Below are 26,176 nucleotides of genomic sequence, written 5' to 3' on the forward strand. Positions count from 1 at the left end.
GCAAGGAGTGGGCAAGAGAAGCCATGTTCAGAAGAACAGTTCATGTTCTTCATGTTCAGAAGAAGGTTAAACATTAAAGAACCGTTAATACAGACATTTGAACCAGAATCTTTTTTTAATTAATATTTTCATTATTATTGTTTTATTTATTTACTTATTACTGATTGGTTGATTGAGTTTCTTATTTATTCTATTCACCCAGACTCTGCCTCCAGCGGCCCCCAGGTAAATTGAGTTTGAGACCCCTGCCTTAGATTGTGAAACCTTTGTCTTCCCTTTGTAAAACCCTTTTGACCATCCCCCACAATGTTTTAAAGTACTCCCTCCAACCTCTTCGTCAAAACTTTGCTGAGGATTTTTGTGTCTGTGTTTACTAAACTTATAGGATGCACATTCTTACATTTATTATTAGTTTTCCCTGCTTTTGAATGCAAGATAATCAAATCCTCACACATAGAGCAAGCAAGTCACCATTACAGTAGGATTCTAAATACATCTCATATAAGGGGTTTATCAATTTGTCTTTGAAATGTTTCTAAAGTCAATTAGAAGGCCATCTGTTCCTGCTGTTTTGCCTGCCTTCAACGCACTTGTAGCTTCAGAATTTTGACTGTACTTCATTTTCTGTCAGACATGTTCTGACTTTCCTTAGAAATCTTTGGAATATTAAGTTTGTCTAAGAATTTGGTCTGGGTATCGATATTGATATAAGATTGATTTATCAAGATTTTCGTAGTAGTGTCTAAATATGGTGTTAATTTCCAATGGTTTGATAGTGATGTTCCCATTTGCACCCTCTATCCTTATAATTGTCCCCTCTGTTGTTGTTTAAGGGCCATGCAAGAAGCATAGCAGGCTTGATTGTAATAATTTTGTCGAAGCCTCATTAAATTTGCAGTGGCCTTATTAGATGTTGGGGGGCACAGTGGTGCAGTGGTCAGCACTGTCGCCTTACAGCAAGAAGGTTCCAGGGTGGGCCCCGGCCCGGGCACAGAATCTTTCTGTTTGGAGTTTGCATGTTCTCCCTGTGCCTGCATGGGTTCTCTCCAGGTATTCTGGCTTCCTCCGACAGTCTAAAGACATGCAAGAGGGGGCTAGGCTAATCGGATACTCCAAATTGACGGTAGGTGTGGCTGTGAGAGCGAATGGTTGTCCGTCTATATGTGTTGGCCCTGCGATGGACTGGCGATCTGTCCAGGGTGTACCCCACTTCTCACCCGAAGGCAGCTGGGATAGGCTTTAAGAAGGTATGTACTGTTTTATCACCAAGCCCAAAATCACTCATGAATTGTTTAACTCTATCAGTTGATTGCCAGTAACATGTTTTCCTTTTGCAATATTGACCCCGTAGTATGATATCAGATGTCAACACAGATTGAGATGGTCCTGGATCTTAATGATCTTGGTCTTGAATTTGGTCTCACAATGATGGTCACAAATACAACACTAAGATATGGTCAAACAGGTACAGTACAGTGTGTTCTCTATGCATCAGCCACCATAATGTTCAGAAAAGGATTACATATCTGGAAGCTGCTTTTGAAAATATGAAGAACACAACCCCCACTGTAGATGAAATTATATTGTCTCAATATATTTCAGACTCAGGCAAACAGAGAACGAATGATAACCCTACAGTATTTGATGTCTCATTCTGACCTCTCCTGAACATTTCTTCATTGGCCATGGTTGTTGTCTGGTGACCTGAATACTCCTCGCTTTCCTCCCATGGAACTTCAGTGGGAGGCACTCTGACTGGAACACTTTCCTCCTACAAGAAATAATTAGTGGGGAAATGTAAGAAAGTCAGCATCATGATCGTCACGAACAGCAAAAGGCCACATTTTCTCTCTTTAACAAATACATACTATATATATTCCAAGCAACAGTCATCTTGGGAGAGCACTGTGCTTTTCTCAGGAGAAACACTCATGAGAATTTGAGCCAAATTTGGAGATATTCACTCAAGATACTCCTGAGATATGAGATTAACACAGATGTCACAATGTCACAGAAATTGCATACATGCAAGATGTCAGTGACCTCTGACATCAGAAATATTTTCATAACACCCTTGCGTCCCAGTGGATGTTTCTGAAAAAATGAGGAAATTTCCTCAATGCATTTATGAGATATTGCATTATAAAAATAGGACAGACATCATGCACATTAGACCTGACAGTGACCTTGACATATAAACAAAAAATATGTTTTCAGTTCAACCTTGAGTCCCAGTGGATGCTTGTGCCAAATTTGAAAATCCTGCAATTCATGCTGGATATTGCATTAACAAGAATAAGATAGACAAATAACCCAAAAATATAATAACTCAACCCACCGCTATCATTGTCAAGGAGACATAATTACATATGACAGTAAATTGTCAGGGTCAAAGAAAATATTTAGTGTATAATGTTATGAAAGTAATTTAGAAAGCATTGTGTTATCATTCATAATTATTAATTGCAATGACTCAGGCTGCCTGTGAGCTAATTTTTTTCTTATGAGACAAATGCTTCCATTACTTCATGAACCCTTCATGCCAAGTACCTGAGATGTGTCATGGTTTATCCACTGCATCCTCTTCCTTTTGTCTATCTCTTCATCTCTGTCCTCCAGACCATCATCCCCACTGGCATATCCTGAGGCCTTATTCAAACATCACATTATGCATAAACTTAGGAAAACAGGTTTATGTCAAAACCAATGATGTTACAGCCAGTTACTGACACTTAAAATTAGGAAAGGAGAGTAATGGGAAAGAAAGATTCATGTGTAGATTTCATGGTTTGAACAAACATCTTTTTGTTTCTTTCGAAATGCTTTTGACATTACATGGAGTAGACTAGTTTGTATGACACACATACATGTACAGTATATACATTAGTATTTCAGTTACATGTAGAAAAGAATGTTCTCGTTAATAAACACAATGAAAATTTCACAAATTTCTTTACAGAGACATTGTATAACACTATTAATTTGGATTAATTTTGATGTTATGTTTACAGTCAGTTTTTTGATCTACTTCTTCAAAATGGTACTTCATCCAAATGTATCCACAATTTTTCCCCCTGGCCCTAATACTCTTCTGTAGAAGACAGTCAACTCGCACAATAAATACATATTTCAACACCATAAGGTCGCATTGATTCACGCACCCATTTTGTATACAGAAATTTGAACTACTGCCAAGAGGTCTAATTCTGTTTAGTCAATCATGGGTTACTGTTCTACAATACAAGTATACTGTTCATTGTGTTTATGCGTTTCTCACATCTGGATCATCGTCCTCACACTGTTCCTCAGCTGCTCTTGGATCATCTTTAATCACTAGCTGCTGAATGGATCCCTGGGAAGTGAAAGAGAGGAGTTTTTAAAATGTCGCATAAACAACATTTTTTTTCCCCAGAATGATGACTCAGCTGACAGAACATACTCTATCATTTAATTGTGATAACCACAGTGAATGTGTGCATGTGTCTCGAGTGAGAGAAGAAGCTGATGAGCTGAGGGATAAATGAAAACAATAGGATTTATCAAAGATTATTAACAATCATGGCAAGAAAACATGTTTCTTCAGGCCATAATCAACAAGTCATCATGTGACATTACACAAGGACCAACCAAACCTCAAAGACCTGTAAAAATATGTCCAATAAACTGAATCTTATACAGACTGATTTGAACACAATTATAATCTACGTGAGCTAACCCTAACTATAAAAAATAACAGTCCAATTTTCTCATGGTGAGTAGAAGTTCACCAAAAGTTCATTTGCTGAGATCACCAGAGACCAAAAGCTCCTTCCAAAACAGCACCCAAACATGCATATTAGCTAAAACATGACAGACTGAACAATGGTTCTCTCCATTCCTTTGGCCAACAAACATGCATACATACACAAAGGATGTGATATGCTCTGTTATGAAGACCCATTTCTCGTCCAGCTATCCTAACCAAGCAGAATATAGTCCTGAGTCCTCATCCTATGGCAGCAATAAGAGCATTTATCTTGCAAAAATGGTGGTCTGACCCGTGATAATGTTAGTTTCAGGAGTTGTAAGGTCAGGGTATCATACCTTCTATAGATTGCAAACCACTGTGATTTTGGGCCATAGATTTGACTGAACTCCTATAGAACAAAGGTCATCACATTTCATGTTTGGGAACTTTGATTTTCATGACAAACAAATAAACACAATATTTTACAGCAATAACAAAAACACTTTATTTTGTGGGATAGACATCTAGGTCCATAAATTACTTAAATAACAACACATAAATATGTACATGTCTTTAAGCTAGGGAAATTATATTGTTTGAGATCCTATAAGTATTTAATGTGACCGTATGTACAACAGCCTTACTTGACATATGATAACAAACTTGTATGAGTTGAGCAACCATGAGTCATGCCGGTATATATATACACTCACTGGCCACTTTATTAGGCACACCTGTCCAACTGCTCGTTAACACAGATTACTCATCAGCCAATCACATGGCAGCAACTCAATGCATTTAGGCATGTAGACATGGTCAATACCATCTGCTGCAGTTCAAACCAAGCATCAGAATGGGGAAGAAAGGTGATTTAAGTGACTTTGAATGTGGCATGGTTGTTGGTGCCAGACGGGCTGGTCTGAGTATCTACTGGGATTTTCACGCACAACCATCTCTAGGGTTTACAGAGAATGGTCTGACAAAGAGAAAATATCCAGTGAGCGGCAGTTCAGTGGGCGAAAATGCCTTGTTGATGCCAGAGGTCAGAGGAGAATGGCCAGACTGGTTCGAGCTGATAGAAAGGCAACAGTAACTCAAATAACCACTCGTTACAACCAAGGTATGCAGAAGAGCATCTCTCAACGCACAACACGTTGAACCTTGAGGCAGATGGGCTACTACAGCAGCAGAAGACCACACCGGGTGCCACTCCTGTCAGCTAAGAACAGAAAACTGAGGCTACAATTCGCACAGGCTCACCTAAATTGGACAACAGAAGATTGGAAAAACATTGCCTGGTCTGATGAGTCTTGATTTCTGCTGCGATATTCGGATAGTGGGGTCAGAATTTAGCGTCAACAACATGAAAGCATGGATTCATCCTGCCTTGTATCAATGGTTCAGGCTGCTGTTGGTGGTGTAATGGTGTGGGGGATATTTTCTTGGCACACTTTGGGCCCCTTAGTACCAATTGATCATCGTTGCAATGCCACAGCCTACCTGAGTATTGTTGCTGACCATGTTCATCCCTTGATGACCACAGTGTACCCATCTTCTGATGCCTACCTCCAGCAGGATAACGTGCCATGTCATAAAGCTCGAATCATCTCAGACTGGTTTCTTGAACATGACAATGAGTTCACTGGACTCAAATGGCCTCCACAGTCACCAGATCTCAATCCAATAGAGCACCTTTGGGATGTGGTGGAACAGGAGATTCGCATGATGGATGTGCAGCCGACAAATCTGCAGCAACTGCGTGATGCTATCATGTCAATATGGACCAAACTCTCTGAGGAATGTTTCCAGTACCTTGTTGAATCTATGCCACGAAGGATTAAGGCAGTTCTGGAGGATAAAGGGGTCCAACCCAGGACGAGCAAGGTGTACCTAATAAAGTGGCCAGTGAGTGTATATGGTATTACAAGACATGCAAAACATATGTAAGTCATACAAAAAAGGGGAAAAGCCATTACATAACAAACACTGAACAGAATTATTATAATTATTATTTATTTATATATAAAAAAGTACATTTACTCGGACTTCCGGTGAGCCTTGCAAGATGGCGGCATAACTAGAAAGCTCTCCCGGTCAAGTTCATAGAAAAACCAACGAAACTACGAATACTGCGATTGCAAGAAACTAATAGGACTTAGGATGAGTGGGACAAGGAGCACAACAAACAGGAAGACAAAGCTCAAGATGAGGAGAGGGGGGAAGAAACAGCTTGCAGAAACGCAGCTAGCATGGAGTAATCTGACAGTGAAGAGGAGAACCTCACAGTGACCAAAGCCATTCAAAACTTGATTTAAGACATTCAAAGCATGTATAAAGAATTCAAGTGAGATCTAATGGACTTCAAGAACGACATCAAGCAGGAGTTTAATGACTTAAGAGCGGAGAAAAATCAAAAGATACAAAGTGGTACCAGCGATGTCTGCAACCACAGTTCAAGGCTAACTGAAGTGGAGCAACGAGTGGAAGAAATGGAGAATGCTAAAACTGAGCTGAAGGATGCTTTGCTCGACTCACTGAAATAGCAAAAACTGCTTCAAGATAAGGTAACAGAGCTGGAAGGAAGATCGCGCCATAATATCATTGGCATAAATGGCATTAAAGAGAGCACAGAAGGAAGCTCGATTCTAACATTTGTTGACAACTTAATAAAGACGGAGCTAGTGCTGGACAGCACTGCTGATTTACATATCCAACGAGCCCACCTATCTATCAGCCCAAAAGCTCAAGATGAAGCAGTTTCCAGGTCTATCCTAGTCAACTTCCAGTGGTGTGACATCAAAGATAAAATACTGAAGAATGCGAGGTCAAAGATAATCATTTGTGACGGGAGACCAGTCACATTTGCCCACGATTTCCCCACAGAAATTAACAGCAGACTCCGGGAGTACAGGGATACAAAGAAGATACTTAAAGAAAAGCAGATACGTTTTCAGACTCCTCCTTACCCTGCCCGGATAAAGATCCACTGGGATAATGGACCGTGCCTCGATAACAATGCAACTGAAGTAACCGAAGATGGAAAAAGAGGCTTTCAGCTCGACCTGCTGCAAAAAACTACCATTAACTGGGAACAGAAACTCACCCAGGGCACGTGCTGGAACAGAAAGGACAGAGATCGATCCACACTCGTCTGTGAAAGGCTCAGAGATTTTCATCAGCAGTAACCCCCCCCCCCCCCCCCCCCCATGCACATACAAGAGTTAACTTGATTGGGTGGAGAGTACATGATGATTTGGCTCAAGAGGAAAGGGACACTTTGCTAATGTGAAGAGGGAGCCCCTCCACATGTAGGACTGATTCTCCACCAGAGAATGAGTAGGTGTAGGAAGAAGTCAGGGCAGTGTAAGACCCTGTGGTTGGAAGTCAATGTTGCATTTGTTCTTACTGTTCATGTAAGTGTTTTTTTTTTGTTTTGTTTTTCAAAGTACATAGGTTAATCCACGTGTGCCAGCTGTATAAACATATCATTATGGGATATAGCAATTTGACAATAGCTTCTTGGAATGTAAATGGATTAAATAATCCTGTTAAGAGGAGTAAAGTCATGACAAAAATAAAAAGGGAGAATAATAAAGTTTTATTTTTGCAGGAAACCCACCTATCCCGAAATGTACATGAAAAGTTGAAAGCGTGGCCCAACGGTGTCTTGTCTCGGTGAGTAGACAGGGGGGAGAGGTGACTGCTTGCGGAGTTCTCGCCGTCGCTGTACTTCCTGGCCGAGGTGCGAAGAGGTCCAAAGAGAACCGAAGAGCAGATCCAAAGACATCGGGTGTTTCTTTACCCGGTATTTTTATATGGTCAGGCCGGTGATGTCACTTCCTGTGGGTTGGTGCTGGCTCTCAGCCAATAGCGTCGCGGCACGTGAACTTCCGGTCAAGCGAGGCGCGAGTTTTTTTTGGGGGGGGGGGGCAGTGGCCAGAGATGGTCCCCCTTTTTACGACCCTTTGTTTTAAGAGCGTGTGGTCACTCCTAATGCAGGCTTCAGAAAGGGGTGCAATGTTCCGAGAAGTTCGTTGCACCAAAACAATGTCAGTCACCAAGACACGCACGCACACACACACACACATACACACATTAGTCCTGGACAGTCCAGCTCTCTAGAGTTGGAAGAGCATCTTGGAATGTACTAGTCGGAATGACCCAGACACACACTTACATTTACACGCATATCCCCACACACACACACACACACACACATCTGTAATCAAAATACACGCCTCTTTGACTATGAAGATAGGTTGATGAGATGTGAGAGGGGGATTTTCCTCAACATGGGCAACTTCTGTTTCTCTGTGTTGTAGAATTTGTGAGACTTTGAGAAAAAAACCCGTCGGCTGTACTCTTATCTCTTTCTATGGTCTATTCTTACATCTTTGTCACTTGGTGACCGGTTGAGGTTCCGATCAAATCCTCTATAGGCCTCAAAGGCCTAAAGACCTTTCTTCAGATGGATTAGTTGTAAAATCTCAGAATTAATCTCTTGTCCTGGTTGTGTTGGCACAACAGCTTGTTCAGAAGATGTCTCAGGGCTATCACAGAGGGAATGACGTCGGCAGCTGATGCCTCTGATGAGCTAACTTCTCTGGTGAATTGCTCAAACGGGGAGAGCAGAGTAATAAGGTTTTCAATTAATTGCCAATGATTTGCACTGAGTGGCGGGGAGGTTGTAGTCTGCGGCATGTAGCAAGTGTGCCCTTTTGTTCAAGCATGCTCTCCAACATGTAAAATGTACGATTCCAACGAGTGGAAATATCCTGCTCTCGCCTTTTTAGTTTCATCCCCAACTGGATCTGCACGGGCCAGTAGCTCATGAATGCGTGTGGTCACAATGTTGTGGATTTCAGGGAGACAGACCTCAGCAAAGTGACGTTGGCTAGGCACCGTATAGCGTGGCTCCATATACTTCATCAGACTCCGAAACCCCACGTCCTCTACTACGGAGAAAGGTTGGTCATCTAGAGCGATGAACTACATCACCTTGTTTGTTATTTGTTTAGGCAAGGCAAGGCAATTTTATTTGTATAGCCCGTTTTCACAAACAGTTTGTCTCAAAGGGCTTTACATGGCATCATAACAACATCCTCTGCCCTTAGACCCTCACATCGACTGAGGAAAAACTCCATAGAAAACCCTTTTAACAGGGAAAAATCTGAGAAACCTCAGGGTGAGCAACAGAGGAGGGACCCCTCAACCAGGACGGACAGACGTGCAGTAGATGTTGTTACAGACAAGAAAACAGTTTACAATGCAAAATGTGGGAAACACGGAAATGTTAATAACAGCTGAAGAAGGAAGCTTCTGGAAGGGGAGACAGGGAGAGCAAGCCAGCTCGATGGGGGACTGGATGGCAGACTGGTTCATGGGAGGGGAGCACAGGCCGGTGTAACAGTAGGGAATAAGAGGGGAGGGGGGCGATGCAGGCGGCGGTTGGGGCTCTGGTGGATCTGTGGAAACACAGAGAGACTGCGAGACACCAAGGCCAAACTACAAAGTGCAACAAGTAGTGGTAATGACAGTTCCAAAAATGTGCAGGGAGGAGAGAGGGGGAGAGGAGAGGAGAGGAGAGGAGAGGGGGGAAGGGCTCCATGGAACCTGATGTGTCCCCCAGCAGTCTAAGCCTATAGCAGCATAGCTATCAATGGTTCAGAGCTACCTGAACCAGTCCTAACTGAAGGCTCTGTCATAGAGGAAAGTCTTAAGCCTGGACTTAAACATAGTTAAAGTGTCTGCCTCTCTGACCCATGGAGAGAGCTGGTTCCACAGTAGAGGAGCCCGGTAACTAAAGGCTCTACCTCCCAGTCTGTTTGTATTGATACTGGGAATCACTAAAAGACCTGCATTCTGGGAGCGAAGTGCTCTGGTCGGACAGTAGGGACTAATGAGCTCTTTCAAATAGGATGGAGCTTTATCATTGAGAGCCTTATAAGTCAGCAGAAGGATTTTGAAGTCGATTCTCGATCCTACAGGAAGCCAGTGGAGCGAAGCTAAAGTGGGAGAGATGTGTTCTCTCTTCTTAACTCCCGTCAAAACCCTCGCTGCAGCGTTCTGGACCAGCTGGAGACTCTTCAGGGAGTATTTAGGACATCCTGACAGGAGAGAGTTGCAGTAGTCCAGCTGAGAAGTGATAAATGCATGCACCAGTTTTTCAGCATCACTCTGGGAAAGGATATTCCTAATCTTAGCGATACTTCGCAGATGGAAGAAGGCGGTCCTAGTCACATGCTTTATGTGGGAGCTGAAGGAAAGGTCCTGCTCAAAAATGACCCCAAGGTTCCTTGCAGTTGTACTCGGAGTTAGGGTGATGCCATCTAGAGTAGAGATCCGATTCAAGAGTGTGTCCCTGAGGTGTTTAGGTCCAAAAATGATTACCTCAGTTTTATCTGAATTTAGCATTAAGAAGTTCGAGGACATCCAGGATTTAATGTCTTTCAGGCAGTCTTGCAGATGAGTAAGCTGGCTTGTGTCGTCTGGCTCCATCGACAAGTAAAGTTGTGTGTCATCTGCATAACAGTGGAAGTTGATCGAGTGCTTCCGGATTATGTCACGTAATGTGAGCATGTAAAGAGTGAAGAGAATCGGTCCTAAAACTGAACCCTGAGGTACACCATATGTAACTCTGCTGTACTCTGAATAGTCATTATTAACATGAACAAACTGAAACCTGTCAGATAAGTAGGACTTAAACCATTTTAGGGCAGTTCCTTTAATCCCAATGTCATGGTCTAGTCTCTGTAGCAGGATGCTGTGGTCGATGGTGTCAAATGCAGCACTGAGGTCCAAAAGGACAAGCACAGAGACAAGACCTCTGTCTGAAGCTATAAGAAGATCATTAGAGACTCTGACCAGTGCTGTTTCAGTGCTATGGTGTTCCCTGAATCCAGATTGGAAGGCTTCAAAGAGCTCGTTGCTGTGCAGATGTTCATGTAGCTGCTCCAGGACAACCTTCTCAAGGATCTTGGAGATGTAGGGGAGGTTGGATATTGGCCTATAGTTGGCTAACACATCTGGGTCAAGAGAAGGTTTTTTTTAAGTAAAGGGTTGATGACAGCCACCTTAAAGGCCTGTGGCACATAACCTGTGACTCAGGAAAGATCAATTTGATTTCATATAGAAGTGTTGACTAGAGGGAAGGCATCCTTAAGGAGGCTAGCTGGGATGGGATCCAGCAGACAAGTGGCTGACTTGGAGGAACCGACTGCAGAAGTTAATTCTGACAGGTCGATGGGGGAGAAGCTGTCCAAGTATGCACCAAGTCTGGGAGGTGCTTCTATGGGGACTGTAGTCTGTCCTCCATTACTGGCAATCTTCGTTCTAATATTCACAATCATTTCAGTAAAGAAAGAAAGGAAGTCGTTACTGCTGAGAGTTGGGGGGATGCATGGCTCAACAGCACTATGGTTCTTGGTGAGCCTGCCCACGGTGCTGAAGAGGAACCTGGGGTTGTTCTTATTCTTTTCTATCAGGGACGAGTAGTAAGCGCTTCTGGCATTACGGAGTTCTTTTTTATATATTAATAAACTCTCCTTCCAGGCTTGGCGGACTTCCTCGTGCTGGCTGGAATGTGTCTTCCTTTCCAGTTGTCTGGTCTTCTGTTTTAAGGCACGCAGCTCTGGGCTGTACCAGGGAACTATTCTTTTCTGGTTGATAACCTTCTTCTTCAGGGGAGCTACAGCATCAAGTGTCCCAAGGAGTGCTGCTGCAGTGCTGTCCACAAGATAGTCTACCTGCGAGGGGGTGAAATCAGCATAACTGCCCATTATATCACTACAAGGTGTGGCAGCAAGCTCTGCTGGAATAAGCTCCTTAAATCTAGAAACAGCAGTGTCAGATAGACATCTACTGAAGCGGGACTTTTTCCCAGGTAGGATATTATTTGTTAAAGTAAATTCAAATGTAATTAAGGAGTGATAAGTTAGTTAGTTTAATTTTAACTAAGTTGCTATAAATTACTCCTCCAGATTTGGGTGCAGGCTTATACAGCCTCGGGGCAGACACAGTTTCTATAGGCTGGGTGGGTGACAACACGAAGGAACCAGCAGAGGGGCGTGTTAAACTGCAGCTCTGCCTGCTGGTCTGAACTCTGGTTGCTTGTCAGGGATTAGTATGGCTAATAAATTGGCCTATGTTCCTAGATAAGAGAGATGCACCATCCAAAGTAGGATGGACGCCATCTCTCTGAATCAGACCAGGCTTTCCCCAGAAGGAGCTCCAATTGTCTAGATCTGCCGCTGTCTGGAGCCAGAAGTTTGACACTCCCAAAGGCCGTGTCAATTAAAGTCTGAGTCTTGCCGGCGGTGGCTGTTTTCGCTTTGTTGGCAGCTTCATTTTTCCGTTTGTGGTCAGCTTGCAGGCAATTTCTGTACACCACCACGTGCCTGCTTTTCAAATGTCCATTGAGATTTGATGTGTTAAATGACTTTCTGTTAGTCCCACCTCTTGAAATATCAGTTTTACATGCATTGCAAACTGCATGACGCAGATTTTCCTCTGAGACGGTAAAATATTCCCACACAGTCGTTATCTTCTTTTACTTCACAGAGAAAAGTGTGTGGGCGTCCTCATGTGGGCATAATTATACCTTCCTCCCCAAAAAAGGGAAAAAAGAAAGGTTCCTCCCAAGCACAGCGTTCATGCAACATTTAAATCAACATAAACATCAGCCACTGCCATTGATGAATGTCATCTTTTTTTGCTGATGGCCGATGCCAATGTTCGGCCGATGCATCGGTGCATCCCTAGTTTTACATACTGGTGACAGTGTTGGGGATCTATTAAAAACTGGAAACACACTGAACCAGCATGGCTACCACAGCATCCTGCAGCCAAATGCTGTCCCTTCTGGTTTGCGTTTAGTTGGACCAGCATTTATTTTTCAACAGGAAAATGACCCCACACACACCTCCAGGCTGTGTAAGGGCTATTTGACCAAGACGGAGAGAAATGGAGTGCTGCACCGAATCACTTGGCCTCCACAGTCACCTGACCTAAACCCAGTTGCGATGGTTTGGGATGATGGACCTCAGAGTGAAGGCAAATGGGCCAACAAGTGCTCAGCATTTCAGAGGACTCCTTCAAAACTGTTGGAAAACCGTTTCAGGTGACTACCTCATGAAACTCGTTGAGAGAATGGCAAGCAAACACAAAGAGCAAAGCAGTAATCAAAGAAAAGGGTGGCTATTTCAAAGAATAGATATATGAAAATGTGTGTCCCAACTTTTCACTGGTAATATATGTATAGTTCTGAAAAAAAATAAGAGACTGCAGCAGTTTTTTTCGTATGTAAGGTAAGGTACGTATTAGGTGATTACCTGAACCAAATCTTATTTTTTGAGGAAAAGTATAAAATTCACTATTGTCATCAGCACTATCTTCCTCCAATAGGACCAGCTAGATGGTAAAAACAGTGCTATCAGTACCTCAAAGTTATTGGAATCAAAAAATAACTACTGACCATGCCAAAAAAGTTGACAAAATTTTATTTGAATGAGGAAAAAATGGGTTCAATTCCAGCTTAACTGGTAGAGCATCAGGTTGCTTCCATGCTTAAAATGTCTACACGGCAGTTTATAAGAACAAGGTCAAGCAGCAGACACTGGGGACAAAAAATCTACAGTCCAGCAGAGGGTGAAAACAACTCTCTACTGACCAGGTTGAACTCATTGGAATTTCCCTCAGTCACCATAGGAAGACTTAAAGTGACCTACAAAAAATATGGGAAATGGCAGCTGAGTGAAGTTCACAGCGAGAATGGTTTGAAACTGGCTCCTAGATATAATGCCCAAGTACTGTATCAAAATAATCAAAAGTCCCTCCTCAATGAAAATCAAAAAAGAGCCAGGCTGAGGTTTGCAAAAGGCTGTGAGGACTTGGGAAAGGCTCAAAGTTGGACTCGTCAGAGAAGATGAATTTTCTCAACACCTGATTGTTAAATGGTTACAAGAAAATCTTGAGAGGCCTACAAGCCACAGTGGTTCGCAAGGACTGTGAAATTTGGTTGAGGACCGATGATGATCTTGGGCTGCTTCAGAAAAGGTGGAATCAGGCAGATTTATCTTTGTGACATCAAGCCATGCACAAGGTTTTTCAGAAAGAAAACTTGCTTCCTTCTACTCTTATAATGTTCTCTCAACTCTAAGAATTGTTTATTTCCAGCAGGACAATGCTCCATGCCACACAGCTAGGTCGATTGTTGGGCCATCTGTCTCACCATGTATTCCCTGCAAAGTGGTGCACCGAGCCACAACATGCCTTGGTGCTTCTGGTGGAAATTACAGTGGCAGAGATAAGCTCAGCTTGCTGTGGAGCAGCCTTGACCGACACCCGTGCCTGGTTGAAAAGCCTTCATGCATACAAATGGTTCTGCCCCTTCATCACACGCACAGATACATTGCACATAGTCATCAAATAAATTATTTTGCCGATATCAAGTTTTGAAGAACCGTCAATCTTTCATGAGGTATGTTAATTAAGAGGATTATTTATTAGAATGCAGTTTATTGATTATATCATAAGTACATGATTTATTTGCACATGCAACCAAATGAGAAAGTTGATATCACTATGGAAAAGTTAGTCTAAAGCCCTGTTCCAACACAAAAACTTCAAGGAAAAAAAACTCAAAAACTGTCCACTTTCTGTCTACCATATTAATATCCATCCAGAGTGATCCAATCATAATTGACCAGCTTTAATACTACATACTAAATGTGTCCTGAATGAATTCTTAGACCCATTCACTGAAATCTTTTAGAGGTGGTCTGGAAATACACACTAATAAGCATGTGAACAGTGGCGTATATTTGCAACATTAGATCATGTGTAAAGTTCATAGAAAGTTTTATTAGGGTTGCTGAAAAAAGAGTCCGTAAAGACTCTCCTGCTGGTTCAAAAAGCAGCTGCCCATGTGTTGACTAGAACTGGTGCAAGGGACTGTGTCTCTCCTGTACTGGCTTCTCTGCATTGGCTCCCTGTCAAATTCAGAGGAGAATTTAAAATTCGCCTTCGAACATACAATGTCCTCAACAATCAGGTACCTTCATATTAGACAGAGCTCATAGTCCCTTGTTATCCAAGTAGAACCCTTTGCTCTCAGGATGCAGGGTTACTTGTGGTTCCTAGAGTTTCTAAAAGTAGAATGGGAGCCAGAGCCTTCAGCTATCAGGCTCCCCTCTTGTGGAACCGCCTCTGAGTTTCTGGGATGCAGACACCCGCTCTGCATTTAAAAGCAGACTTAAGACCTTCTTTTTTGAAAAGCTTATAGTCAGGTCTGGCTTAGGCTAGTCCTCAGATATGCTGCTATTGGTTTAGACTGCCAGGGGATGTCCCATGGTGCATTGGGCTTCTCTCTCCTCCTCACTTTCCTCTCTGTTCCTAACTCATCTTCTTCTCTGGAGACTTCGGGCTCCCCACAGAGCTACAGACCCAAAGAGCCTCAAGCCGCCACCCTTAGCCCCACCTGCTCACATCCCCATCTGTCCATCAGTCTCTTCCCTTTCCCTTTCTCTTTATCTCTGCCCCTCTCTTTCCTTCTGTATATCTGTCTTTCTCCATTGTCTGGCTTTGTCTCTGCCCCGCTCTCCTGCTCTCTTTCCCCCAAAGCAGAAAGCCATCCCCATTGAGCCTGGATCTGCTCGATGTTCCTGCCTGTTAAAAGGAAGGTTTTTGTCATCGCTGTTGCTGGATGTGCTTGCTCATGGTAGAATTGTTTTGTGTAAATCATTGGAGGAGTGTGGTACTAGACCTGCTCTACTTGTAAAGTGTCATGAGATAACTTTTCTTGTGATCTGGTGCTATACAAATAAAATTAACTTGACCTGACTCAAAATAATTCCTTGGTTTGATTTGTTTGGAACATGCTGCTTAACAAGCCCAGTGTGGATCGTTATGGTTTTCTTATGATTTCTTCTGCTTTTAATCTCTGACTGTAAAGTATGCTGCCTGTGCAGCTAATGTGTCTTGCTCATCAGCTGATCTCTGCCAGACACCAGATGTCAAAAACATGATGGATTCCTCTGTAGTATTTTAAATATCAGTGATTTACATTGGTGGATCTATAGATCTACATGATCTACAGCAAATGGGCATGTTTCACCAATACAAATTCTGAGTGACACACTTGTGCTGCTTAAAATAAACACGAACTGTAGCAGGTAAAAACAGCAAATAAAAACTATGCAAATGTATCTATTATGTGTGTTTATTCACATACTGAGCAGGGAAGAGACATCCGACCACAGGAGACACGTGTGGAGATGTGTGTTAAAGCCAAGTTGGGACGTACTCAGTACAGTCATCCACTTATGATCGGATCACATCAGGATGGATCTAAATAAAAAGAGTGCACAGGGCCTTTGTTCAACTGCTGGACTGATTAATGTGTTATGATGGCCAGGTGCAGCTACCACAGTTGTCCACCAGAGAACACCATTTTACAACTCAATGACCCAGAGGTGAGCAAAGAGTGTTTAATGCAAATAGTCATTTGCCAGAGGCTACAGGCTTCTGTTCTCTGTAGTGCTCCCTCAACTCAGTGGTTCAATCTCCTCCCAAGCACAGGAGGAGACAGCTTGCTTCTTACAGAGTGAGATTTCAGCCCTATTGAACAAGGAAGGGATTCTATTTTTGGGGACTCAACAGAAACAGAGGGGTTCTATTTGGGACGATTCCTGGTTCCACAGCAATCAGGGGTATGGGGAAAAATCTCACTCATGCTCCTCAGAGACCTGGGATGACTAATTAACCTCAATTTCTGTGTGCAAGTCCCTCCTTGCTTCATATGCACACTTACCCAGAGATACACATGTACACGTACAATAAAAAAAAAAAATTCCAGGCCAATGCCCACAAACTGCACACGGATACTGACAAGGGGAGTATTTTTTGTTTGTGGAATTTTTTAGGAAGAAGAAACTCCTCAACTTAAAACAGGCACATCAACCAATGCAGACTTTTATTCCACTTACCACAAACTTGTCAAGTCCTGTACTTCCTGCATTTGCAACAAAAATGCCTGAGTTGTGTGAGAAAGTGAGTCTTTCTGGCCTCCGACGAAAGGTCACCCTCTCGGCCTCACCACAGTCCATGTAAAGACGTACCTCTTCATGCTCCACCACAACCTAACAAATCAGATATAATCTTTTAATTGTGGGCACTGTTTACCTTTTATCTCCAACAGAGAGTAAAGTCCAAGTAGTGTGGGATTATTAATGTATTTGAGCCAAATGATCTTTATGGCCATTCAAGTATATGATTTCATTCTAATCTTAATTAGTGCATGAAACGTGATTTTGATTTATTGTAATACACTGAAATTTAATAAAAGACGAAAATCAGCACACAGCATTAACATAATAGCTCTCATTTATCAACCCAGTGTAGAAACCAACATTGACAAACTGAGCATAGGAATAGGCATAAGAGATGACTCACATGCAATTAATTAAACCAGTTGTACATCAATGATCACAGCATATGAATGACCTGCCATTGATATATATGGTGACTGATAAAAATCTCCATTTAAATGTCATGCCCCAATATATTATGGTTTTGGGAGCCGTACTCCTTGATTTTTTGACACTCAGCAGCTTTATCTGGCCTAGAGGGGGAATGAGATTGTGAGCATTTAATAAATAATAGGATATTGGGCATTGTATTTTATGTTGGCGTTGGCCTTTAGCTCAAAGCACAACTATTCCTCAGTACAGTCTCATAGAGTCATTGTTTCAAATGGAAATAATAAAATCGGAAATAGATTAAAACATGGTAAATAGTCATGAAAAATTAAAATAGTGATATCCTGGCTTGGAGAAGTTTTGAAAAAAAATACAAAAGCTATGAAATTCATTTAAAATTCATGGAAATTTGCTTCACACTCATCATTCTGTGTGTGTGTATATATATATATATATATATACATACATATATATATATATATATATATATACACTGTGTGTGTATATATATATATATATATATAGTATATATATACTTAAATATATAAACACACAACACACAATCATGTATTTAACTAGCACATTATATAGCTAAGGCTCAAAACAGGGCTCAAACATCAGTTTGTGCATAATTTGTCATAAATTAATGTACAGAATAAGCCAAAGAGAAAAGTTTGACTGGTGCTTGATGAAATGATCTGGAATGTCTTTTTTTTTTAAGTTATGACTGGCCCACCCTGAGGACTCATGAATGGCAATTCATCAAAAAGGCAGGGAGGCACAAATCAATTAAGATTCATTATCCTTACAGGAGGAGACATTTGATCAAAGCAATTAAAAAGCCTATAAAGCTGTTAATAAAAAGGATAAAAGGTCATTATAAGCAATAAATGTGTGTATAAATATATGGATACAGCTTACAGTGAAACGTGTCCACTGGTCAGTCATGTCTGGGACACTGAAGGCAGCAGCTTTGTTGCTGTGGGAGGTCTCCTCTCTGTCAGTGTAGTAGAGTAAAATACTTTGTAAGCCAGCACTCACAGGAGTGAGTGCTAAACCCAGCTCCACCACCTTCTGATGTGCATCTGTGATGGCAAACAGCACACCTCCTCTCTGGCTGGCTGGACGCACCTAGGGTTGGGGAAAAGTAGAGGGGGTCATAATGTAGAGACAATAAATTTTCATGCTATGAGATTTGTCAACAGCAATTTACATATTGTAGCAATGTACAAATAAGTACCAAGAACTTCAAGTACCCACTAAAACAATTGTTCCTCTCCTGAAGATATAATATCCACAATAAAATGAATTAGGGCTGACTTAGACATACAAATCATATCTATAACACATATAAATCCTGTAAAGTAATTGAAATAATGAAAATGTGTCCCACCAGAAAGCCTTTCTTTAGAAAAGTTGATTCTATGTACAATTCTCCACAAACATAAAATAACATATACAGAGTACATATAGTATCTACTTGTCATTCACAATCCACTAAACTCCAGCTGATCACCTCATCCTGCTGATCAACTGTTGTGCCTCCCAAAAATGTTTATTATTTTCAGATTCTAATAACTTTCAGAAATAAGAGGATAAGTCTACTCTGTATCACCCAGCATCATTTGTAATGTTTTGCATACTTATTTAATCATGGTCCCTTTGTAACAGCAAGCTGTCATTTAATTACGAACAATCAAACTACAGAGTAGCTAGATACACCTCCTGTTTTATGAGCAGAAATCCACTAGGTGGTGTCATTGTCTGACGTTACTCAAAAAAACGGAGGTTTGTACTGAAATTGACCAATGAAATATGCATTTACTTGGTTCTGTGATAAGCCTTGTAGACACTATATGTGAGCTGTTCACATATGTCTAATGGAGAACATTTAAAATCATTTGTCAACTTCAAAAAACAATAAGAAGTGAAACTTGAGTGTTACCGTGACAATGATGGCAAAGTCAATGTAAAATGACCCTGGCACGAAGGTCTTTGTGAGACGGCCAATATTGGCTTTGGGTCCAAAGTTGTAGGCTGGAAAGCCCTCAAAGCCAGGAGTGAAGGAAACAGCAGGAGGAAGGGGTATGCCAATTATTGCTGTCAAGTCCAGATGACTTCCTGAGCCTCGATCTAACAGAAACAGACAATATAAAAAAATGAGAGGAGAGAGACAGCGAGAGAGAAAGAGAGAGAGAGAGAGAGAGAGAGAGAGAGAGAGAGGAAGACCTTATCTCAAGATGGGTAACTGCTTGACTGACCAGAACCTATATAAACATGTCTTCCTCTCACCCAGCTGTTCCTCGGACTGCACTCTTCCAGACAGAGACTTCAGATGTGGTACTTGTAATCTGCTGGAGCAACTCTCCAGTTTGGGGGTCACAGCCCCTAGTGCTCCAATGACCATGACCACTGGCCCCACGATTACCTTTACTCCCCACATATTATCTTGCTCCTCTTTCAGCCCTTCATATTCTCCATGCTTCCTCTTAGTATTTTTCAAGCTTCTCACAAACTAGCATCAACCATCATGTGTGCAACCCATGTTACTGGTTCAAACAGCCCATTAGCTAAAGGAAGAAAGGAACTGGAAAATCATCCTGATGTGGCCTTTATTTGACTTGATTGCTACTGACTCTGCCTATGCCTCACTGCTCTGACTCATATGGACATAATCCTCCAAAGTTGAACCGCACACACAATGTGTGGCAATTAGGGTGTTAGTGTGCAACTGTGTGAAAGGATGGCAACACATTCCTTTGATTCCCCTATAATGGAGACTATCTCCCAGAGTGACAAACCCTCACCTTACCCTTCCATGCAAGCTCAACCCTGCTGCGTATGTCAGTCAATCTCTTAGCCCCTTCCCCAAACCTTAACCATCACAACTAGATGCCTGCCTTAACCCTGACCCTTAAACAGCCATTTAACAGTAATGGGTCCAGCATTTTGAATTGACAAAGCACATCAGATCCTGCAAATTTAGGTTTATAGTATAGGCTACTGGTTTTCAGACTGTACAAATATTGTAACATGAGAACACACACACACACAAAATTGCATTTGCGCACACTTCAGACATGTCACCCTTGAGAACACACACAAGGTTCAGACAGGACCAGACAGGCCAAGGATTTGGGGGTCTCTAATTCATCAGTCTAACCAACTGGAAACATACCTGATTAGAGGGTTTGGCATGTGTGTGTGGGTGTACTAGGGTGTGCTTCTACTCCAGTCAAAATGTGGAAACAAAACACACACACACACACACACACACACACACACACACACACACACACACACACACACACACACACACACACACACACCAAACAAAGTTTGCACAGCCATCCTAGTTAGGACCTTCAAATGACTTTCATATGTAAAACCAAACCCAATTCCTAACCCTAACAGAGACACAGATTCTTCCTCTTGTGATTGGGATCTTTTCAAAACCTGTAATCTCTAAGAGTACTAATTTCATTTATATTTACATGTATTATATATATATATATATATATATATATATATATATATATATATATATATATATATATATATATATATAAGAAATGTAGGGATTTGAAATGGAGGGTTCTACATGAGGCAGTGGTGGTTAATTCTTTATTTCAGTTTTAAACCCTGTTTTGAGTCATCAGTGTCCTTTTTGCACTGAGAGAGAAACCATTTTCCATGCTTTCATGCAATGTGTATGGCTGAAGCCTCTGTTTTCTCTGTTAGAAAGATTATTTGGATGTTTTGATGAATGCTTTTCAATGGAAACCTTTATTTTTGGTTTTAAATATTGCCAGAAATGTAGGTTTAAATGTCAACTCCTGAATTTCTTGCTTGGACAAGCCAAAATGGTCATATATGTGAGCAGGAGAAACAAAGTAGAGTTTGACTCAGGGTACAACATTTCAGTGGTGTTTATGACTTTAGTGAAATCACCAGTTCTAATTGCTTTTCATTTTTACAGTGAAATGAAGGATCTTGGGTTCTTTGAGAACATATGGCGTTATAAAGGTGCTTAATGCTTTCTCAGGGAAGAAACCTTGAAATTCAATAGTCTGTTAGAAGACGTGCAGCCTGAAGCGTGTTAGCTGTTATATGTAATTTTATCATTTTTAAACACTTTAAATTTCTCATTCTTTTAAATTATTTGTCTTTTGAAAAGACTTGTTGAATAATTTGTATCCTTGTAATTATTTGTAATAAAAGAAGCTTTAAGTCTCTCTCTCACTCTATATATATGTCTCTCTCTCTTTCTTTCTCTCTCTTTCTTTCTCTCTCTCTCTCTCTCTCTCTCTCTCTCTCTCTCTCTCTCTATATATATATATATATATATATATATATATGGGAATGATGCAACAGAGCTGGCAGCTATTACAGCCTCTGTACATGCTCTAAATTTAGCCTCACAGTAAGAAAGCAAAGCCGTATGCCAAAGTAACTCTCAGTAACTGACATCTATTGTGCAGCTCTTGTAACATTCATTTATGTTTTTAAAATAATATGTTTATTGATTTTCAAACTTTTAAAAGGAGAGTAAAACATCTTTAAACAAGAGTAAAACAAATTAATATTATATTTTTTGTGATGGGCTGTCACAAGAGGTACATATATGTTGCCAGGATCACAGTTACAAATAGACTTAGACATAACATGAATGATGTCCATATGTGAGTGCAAGGCTGACAAGTACATTGAAATCTGAAGTTGATGCCCCTAATCTTCACCTCCCTAATCTTCTCACATCTATTCAAACTCAACAATATACTAAGGGAACAGCAATATTTATTACTGAAATATTATGATTAAAATACACTTTTGATTTAATTTTATTAATGGTTTTAAAGATGGGTTTAAAGATTAACTGTAAATAATGTGAATACAGTAATGATTGTTGAAATATCTTTCATCTTGCTCTAACAATATGTGTCTCAAGGATCACAAATGAGCCGAACCACTTTTAAATATGAATATAACTGCAACCAAGCAGATCTTGTTTCAGCAATCTGAAGTCCTACAAACCCCTCCAATTGTCCATGTGTTTCCCCTCATCTTCTCAGCCCCCTGAAACACTCACCACTCTTCCAGTGTTTTAGAGGTTTGATTAGGAATCTGGCATCGCTGCTGCTTATTCCACCTGTACTCTCATGTGGAGGTAGTGTCCCAGGTTCTGCAGTGCTATGGACAGACATGGACACTGTGGGTGTAGTGATCTCCGGATGGGTGCTGCTGTCTGGATCTTTCTTTGTCATCCTCTCACCCTTCCACACCCACTCTGTTGTCTCCGGGATGTCAGAAGGGTCTTGTGAGATGATTGAGGGTGAAGAGACTCTGGGGCTGCTTTTTGGGCTTGACCAGAAGAAATTCCACCACTGAGCTTGTACAGGAGATGACAGGAGCAGGAAGAGAGAAATAGAGAAAAGCAAGATTCCCATCCTCTCTGTGTCTCTTGCATGGATGTTCATGGACACTGTTTCTGTTAAGTGTAGCTACAGAGTACTACACATACCAAAGTAAATAAGTGCAAGTTCAGTGCAATGTATCCAGCTGGGATAAGTTGCATGCAGTATCAAAGGCACTTCAAGAGTCCAGCAGAGGGTGTCCAAGTAAATCTGGAGTAAGCAATTACGTGGAGGAAAAAGGAACAATCCTTTTACCTGCTTTCAGCCCTTGCCTCTTCTCCTCTGTCGTGAAATCCCCTCTTCCACTATCAGTCTCTCTTGCTATGTTTGTACCTCCCAACATCTCTGTTTCTTCCCCCTCTCCCTCTCGCCTTTCTGTATGTGTAATAACTGACTCCCCCTCCTCAGGCTCTCCACAACACAGCACTTAATTTTTTTTCACTCCCCTTTTCTCTCCCTCAGTCAAACAAGCAAATTATAGAATGTTCATTGCTTCTCGTTTTCTTCTTTCCTCCATCTCCTTTGTGTGCTCTTACTGAATCAGACTTAATCTCATGTCACTTAAAACAACATAGAGGTTACCAACACACACAGATACAGATTCATGTATACCACTACAGCTGCTAAACTTTGTCATCACATTGAGGAATTTTGAGAGGGCGAACATCTACCTATTTTTATATGTGTAAAGACCATCTAGTCATCAAATGTCGGCTTGAAAGCTTGCCAGAGTCAAACATCTGCAGACATTACGCATTATGGTAGGATTTCTAAACATTTCTTACTTCAAAGCCCATCTATCCATAATAATAAAGGGGCTAACCTGCTAAATTCAAAGCTATTTGACATTAATTAATGAAATCCAACATGAGTCAGTCGTGTTGCCTCAAGATGTGTGCCACTTTGTAAGGTTTTAGCACGTTATTTGACAGCGTCAAACCAAACCCTGTCACTTTTTCAAAAAATCAAGTTGATCAAGAACCATCTTCAATATTCGACTGCAGTGGAATACCGCTAACGAATGGCCAGCTACATAGGAGAGGGTAATGACAATCTCTCAGACGTGGCAGTGGATAACGGCGAAATGATGTCTGTGTCCCCAAGACTTACTGAGTTCCTGACGTGACATGGTCATCGGTATGGATCAGTCTGAATTGCTGCTGAATAGCGATCCACACGGCTTTTATAAGCTTCTGACGAGGGGCCAGCTGAGGCTGAGTGTTCCCAATAGCATGCAGTCAAACTACGCTAAACAGCGCTGTTCCTCAAGTTTGTGGAGCCTCCGCTATGTAAGCTGTTGTCAGCAGGTGAGCAGGTGATGAGTAACCGCCGCCTTTAACAGAGTTACACAGAGTTTGAAAAACTTGTGATGTAGAACCCAAAGTACTCCCACACATTGCTTCTCAGACGTTTTGGTGCCGTGATTGTCCACTCAGGTTCACTTTGCTCGCTATTGTATATTTATTGATAGGTCAAAGGGCATGCAATAGGTTAAGATACTGAAGTTTTAGCGTGCCCTCTGTTGGATAACAAGAGAACTCCACCCATACGTTTTCTTTCTCTTATCCTGTTAAGGGTCACTGGGGGGCTGGAGCCCATCCCAGCAGCCTTTGAGCGAGAGGTGGAGTACAACCTGGACAGGTCGCCAGTCCATTGCAGGGCCAACATATATAGACAGAAAACCATTCACACTCACAGTCAGGGACTCAAACCCAGAACCTTCTTGCTGTGGGGCGACTGTGCTAACCACTGCACCACCGTGCCACAACAAGAGAACTGTTGGCGAATATATGATGAGCTAATTAAGACTGAACCTCAAGCAGATTATTCAAGTTCGAAGGCTTTTCATTTCACATTCAAATGCACAGTTTAACTATGAATAAAAAGTGACAGATGGAGTTAAACTATACACCATACAAGGATTTTATACATGCACAAACTTAGTGATTTAACATCAAAAAGAAGAAACCATTGATGTTTTTTTTTTTTTAGTTGTTGTATGCTTCAGTCCTTTTCAGTAGTTTTCGCCACACCAGTGCTTAATGTTATGCCAAAATGAGCATCTCAAATTGATGGCATAATATGAATGTTTGAGAACTCATAAATTGTTACTTAATATTTTTTATAAATGTTTCTCTCACAGGGCGAAATGGTGGTGCAGTATGAATGGTTGTCTGTCTGTATATGCCCTGCAATGGACTGGCGACCTGTCCAGGTTGTACCCTGCCTCACACTGAAGGTTGCTAGGATAGGCTCCAGCAACCCCCCCCCCCCCCCCCCCCGTGACCCTTAACAAGATAAGCAGTAGAAAATGAATGGATGTTTCTCTCACAAAAAGAAAACATCAGAAAGCATTGTGTCATTTGGTATTTGAGGTAACACTGCAATCATTCTTCCACCATCTCTTGAGACAAGAGTAGTTCAACAAGTGCACTTTTGAAAAGACTGTAACTGATTTAAATCAATGATGGGTAAGCAATCACAAGCAAGGATTATTTACTTTATTGTTAAGACTTTGCATATGTTTTCCAAGCATATTCAAATTTACTGGGTCTGTGATTTTGGAATATCCTTTTGACTAGTCATAAGTGAGGTTAAAGTTATTCTCTGTGTTTGAATTGGACATAGCAGGAAATGACAGCGAATACGTTTACTATAAATGATATTATATCCACATCTGACACATGGTTTAGTCAATGACTGTCTCTGAGACAATGACATTCTTTCTCCTTGACCCCATCATCTGCTACTGTGCCATTCCAGCTTTCTTTTCTATTGTTTCAGTTTAATAAGCACCTTACATTATTGAGTAAAAAAAAAACAAAAAACAAAAAAAACAGCAGCAACTCCCTTCAATATTCCATGCTGAAGCCAGCCACTAAGGACACTGTCTGACCATCTCAGTTATTGACAGCCAGCCTGATTACCTCATCAACCTTAACCTCTTAACAGCAAGCAATACCAGTTAAACACCACAAAAGCAGATTATGTGTAGTAAGGTGACCGATAAATATACAATTTGTGAACCATCTCACTAATGTTACGTGGGAATTTTTAAACTTGAAAAAAGCTGGAATGAAAGCCATTATTAAGCGTGGACTTTGTTTGTGCCACAGCTCATTGTGGAAGCAGAGAGGCCCCATACTGAGGACTACAAAGACGTGTCTGTTCTTTTGCACTGCTGAATGTTTGGTGAGGTCCAGGATGAGGTTGCTGTTGAACATAGAGCCTGGTGTTGTTGAAGGTGTTGGTTCACTTCACAATGATATATTCATGTTAGGACCAATTATTAAAACCAATTATTCTTATAAAAACATCAAGTCTTCTTCCACTATAAGATATACTGTGTATATTGTACATAGATATATTGTTCTTGATTTTAAACAAAAGAAAATTGTGGAAACCACCCAAAATTGCAAGAGTTTGTGCTTAAAGGGGGCAGATGCACAGTTACCAATCCCTTGAGCGGTTACTTTGTGCTGACATCAGTACACCATTGTGATGGTGGTTCTAACATCAAAGAAAGATTAACTAAACCATAATCTGCATGTTTTCCACCT

At 41.2% G+C, this 26,176-nt stretch overlaps 1 protein-coding gene across 2 annotated transcripts in view; it reads right to left on the reverse strand.

Moving 5' to 3' along the window:
* Positions 1 to 26,176, reverse strand: part of col15a1b (collagen, type XV, alpha 1b) — a 130,962-nt gene that overhangs the window by 72,905 nt on the left and 31,881 nt on the right. Inside the window, exons 1-7 of one of the 2 annotated variants that reach the window (XM_086205148.1) lie at positions 22,292 to 22,908; positions 19,148 to 19,335; positions 18,124 to 18,333; positions 16,711 to 16,863; positions 3,278 to 3,352; positions 2,551 to 2,649; positions 1,660 to 1,771 (exon numbers count right to left, since the gene is read on the reverse strand). In XM_086205148.1, coding sequence (XP_086061274.1) covers positions 1,660 to 1,771; positions 2,551 to 2,649; positions 3,278 to 3,352; positions 16,711 to 16,863; positions 18,124 to 18,333; positions 19,148 to 19,335; positions 22,292 to 22,679 — 1,225 coding nt within the window. In that variant the 5' untranslated portion in view covers positions 22,680 to 22,908. Of the gene's footprint in view, positions 1 to 1,659; positions 1,772 to 2,550; positions 2,650 to 3,277; positions 3,353 to 16,710; positions 16,864 to 18,123; positions 18,334 to 19,147; positions 19,336 to 22,291; positions 22,909 to 26,176 lie in introns of those variants that run through there. The other variant, XM_086205149.1, reaches the window with a different exon arrangement.

Source organism: Aulostomus chinensis, chromosome 5 (assembly GCF_037954235.1).
Source record: "Aulostomus chinensis isolate RoL2024-O1b breed Wild chromosome 5, RoL_Achi_v1.0, whole genome shotgun sequence".
Lineage (NCBI taxonomy): Eukaryota > Metazoa > Chordata > Actinopteri > Syngnathiformes > Aulostomidae > Aulostomus > Aulostomus chinensis.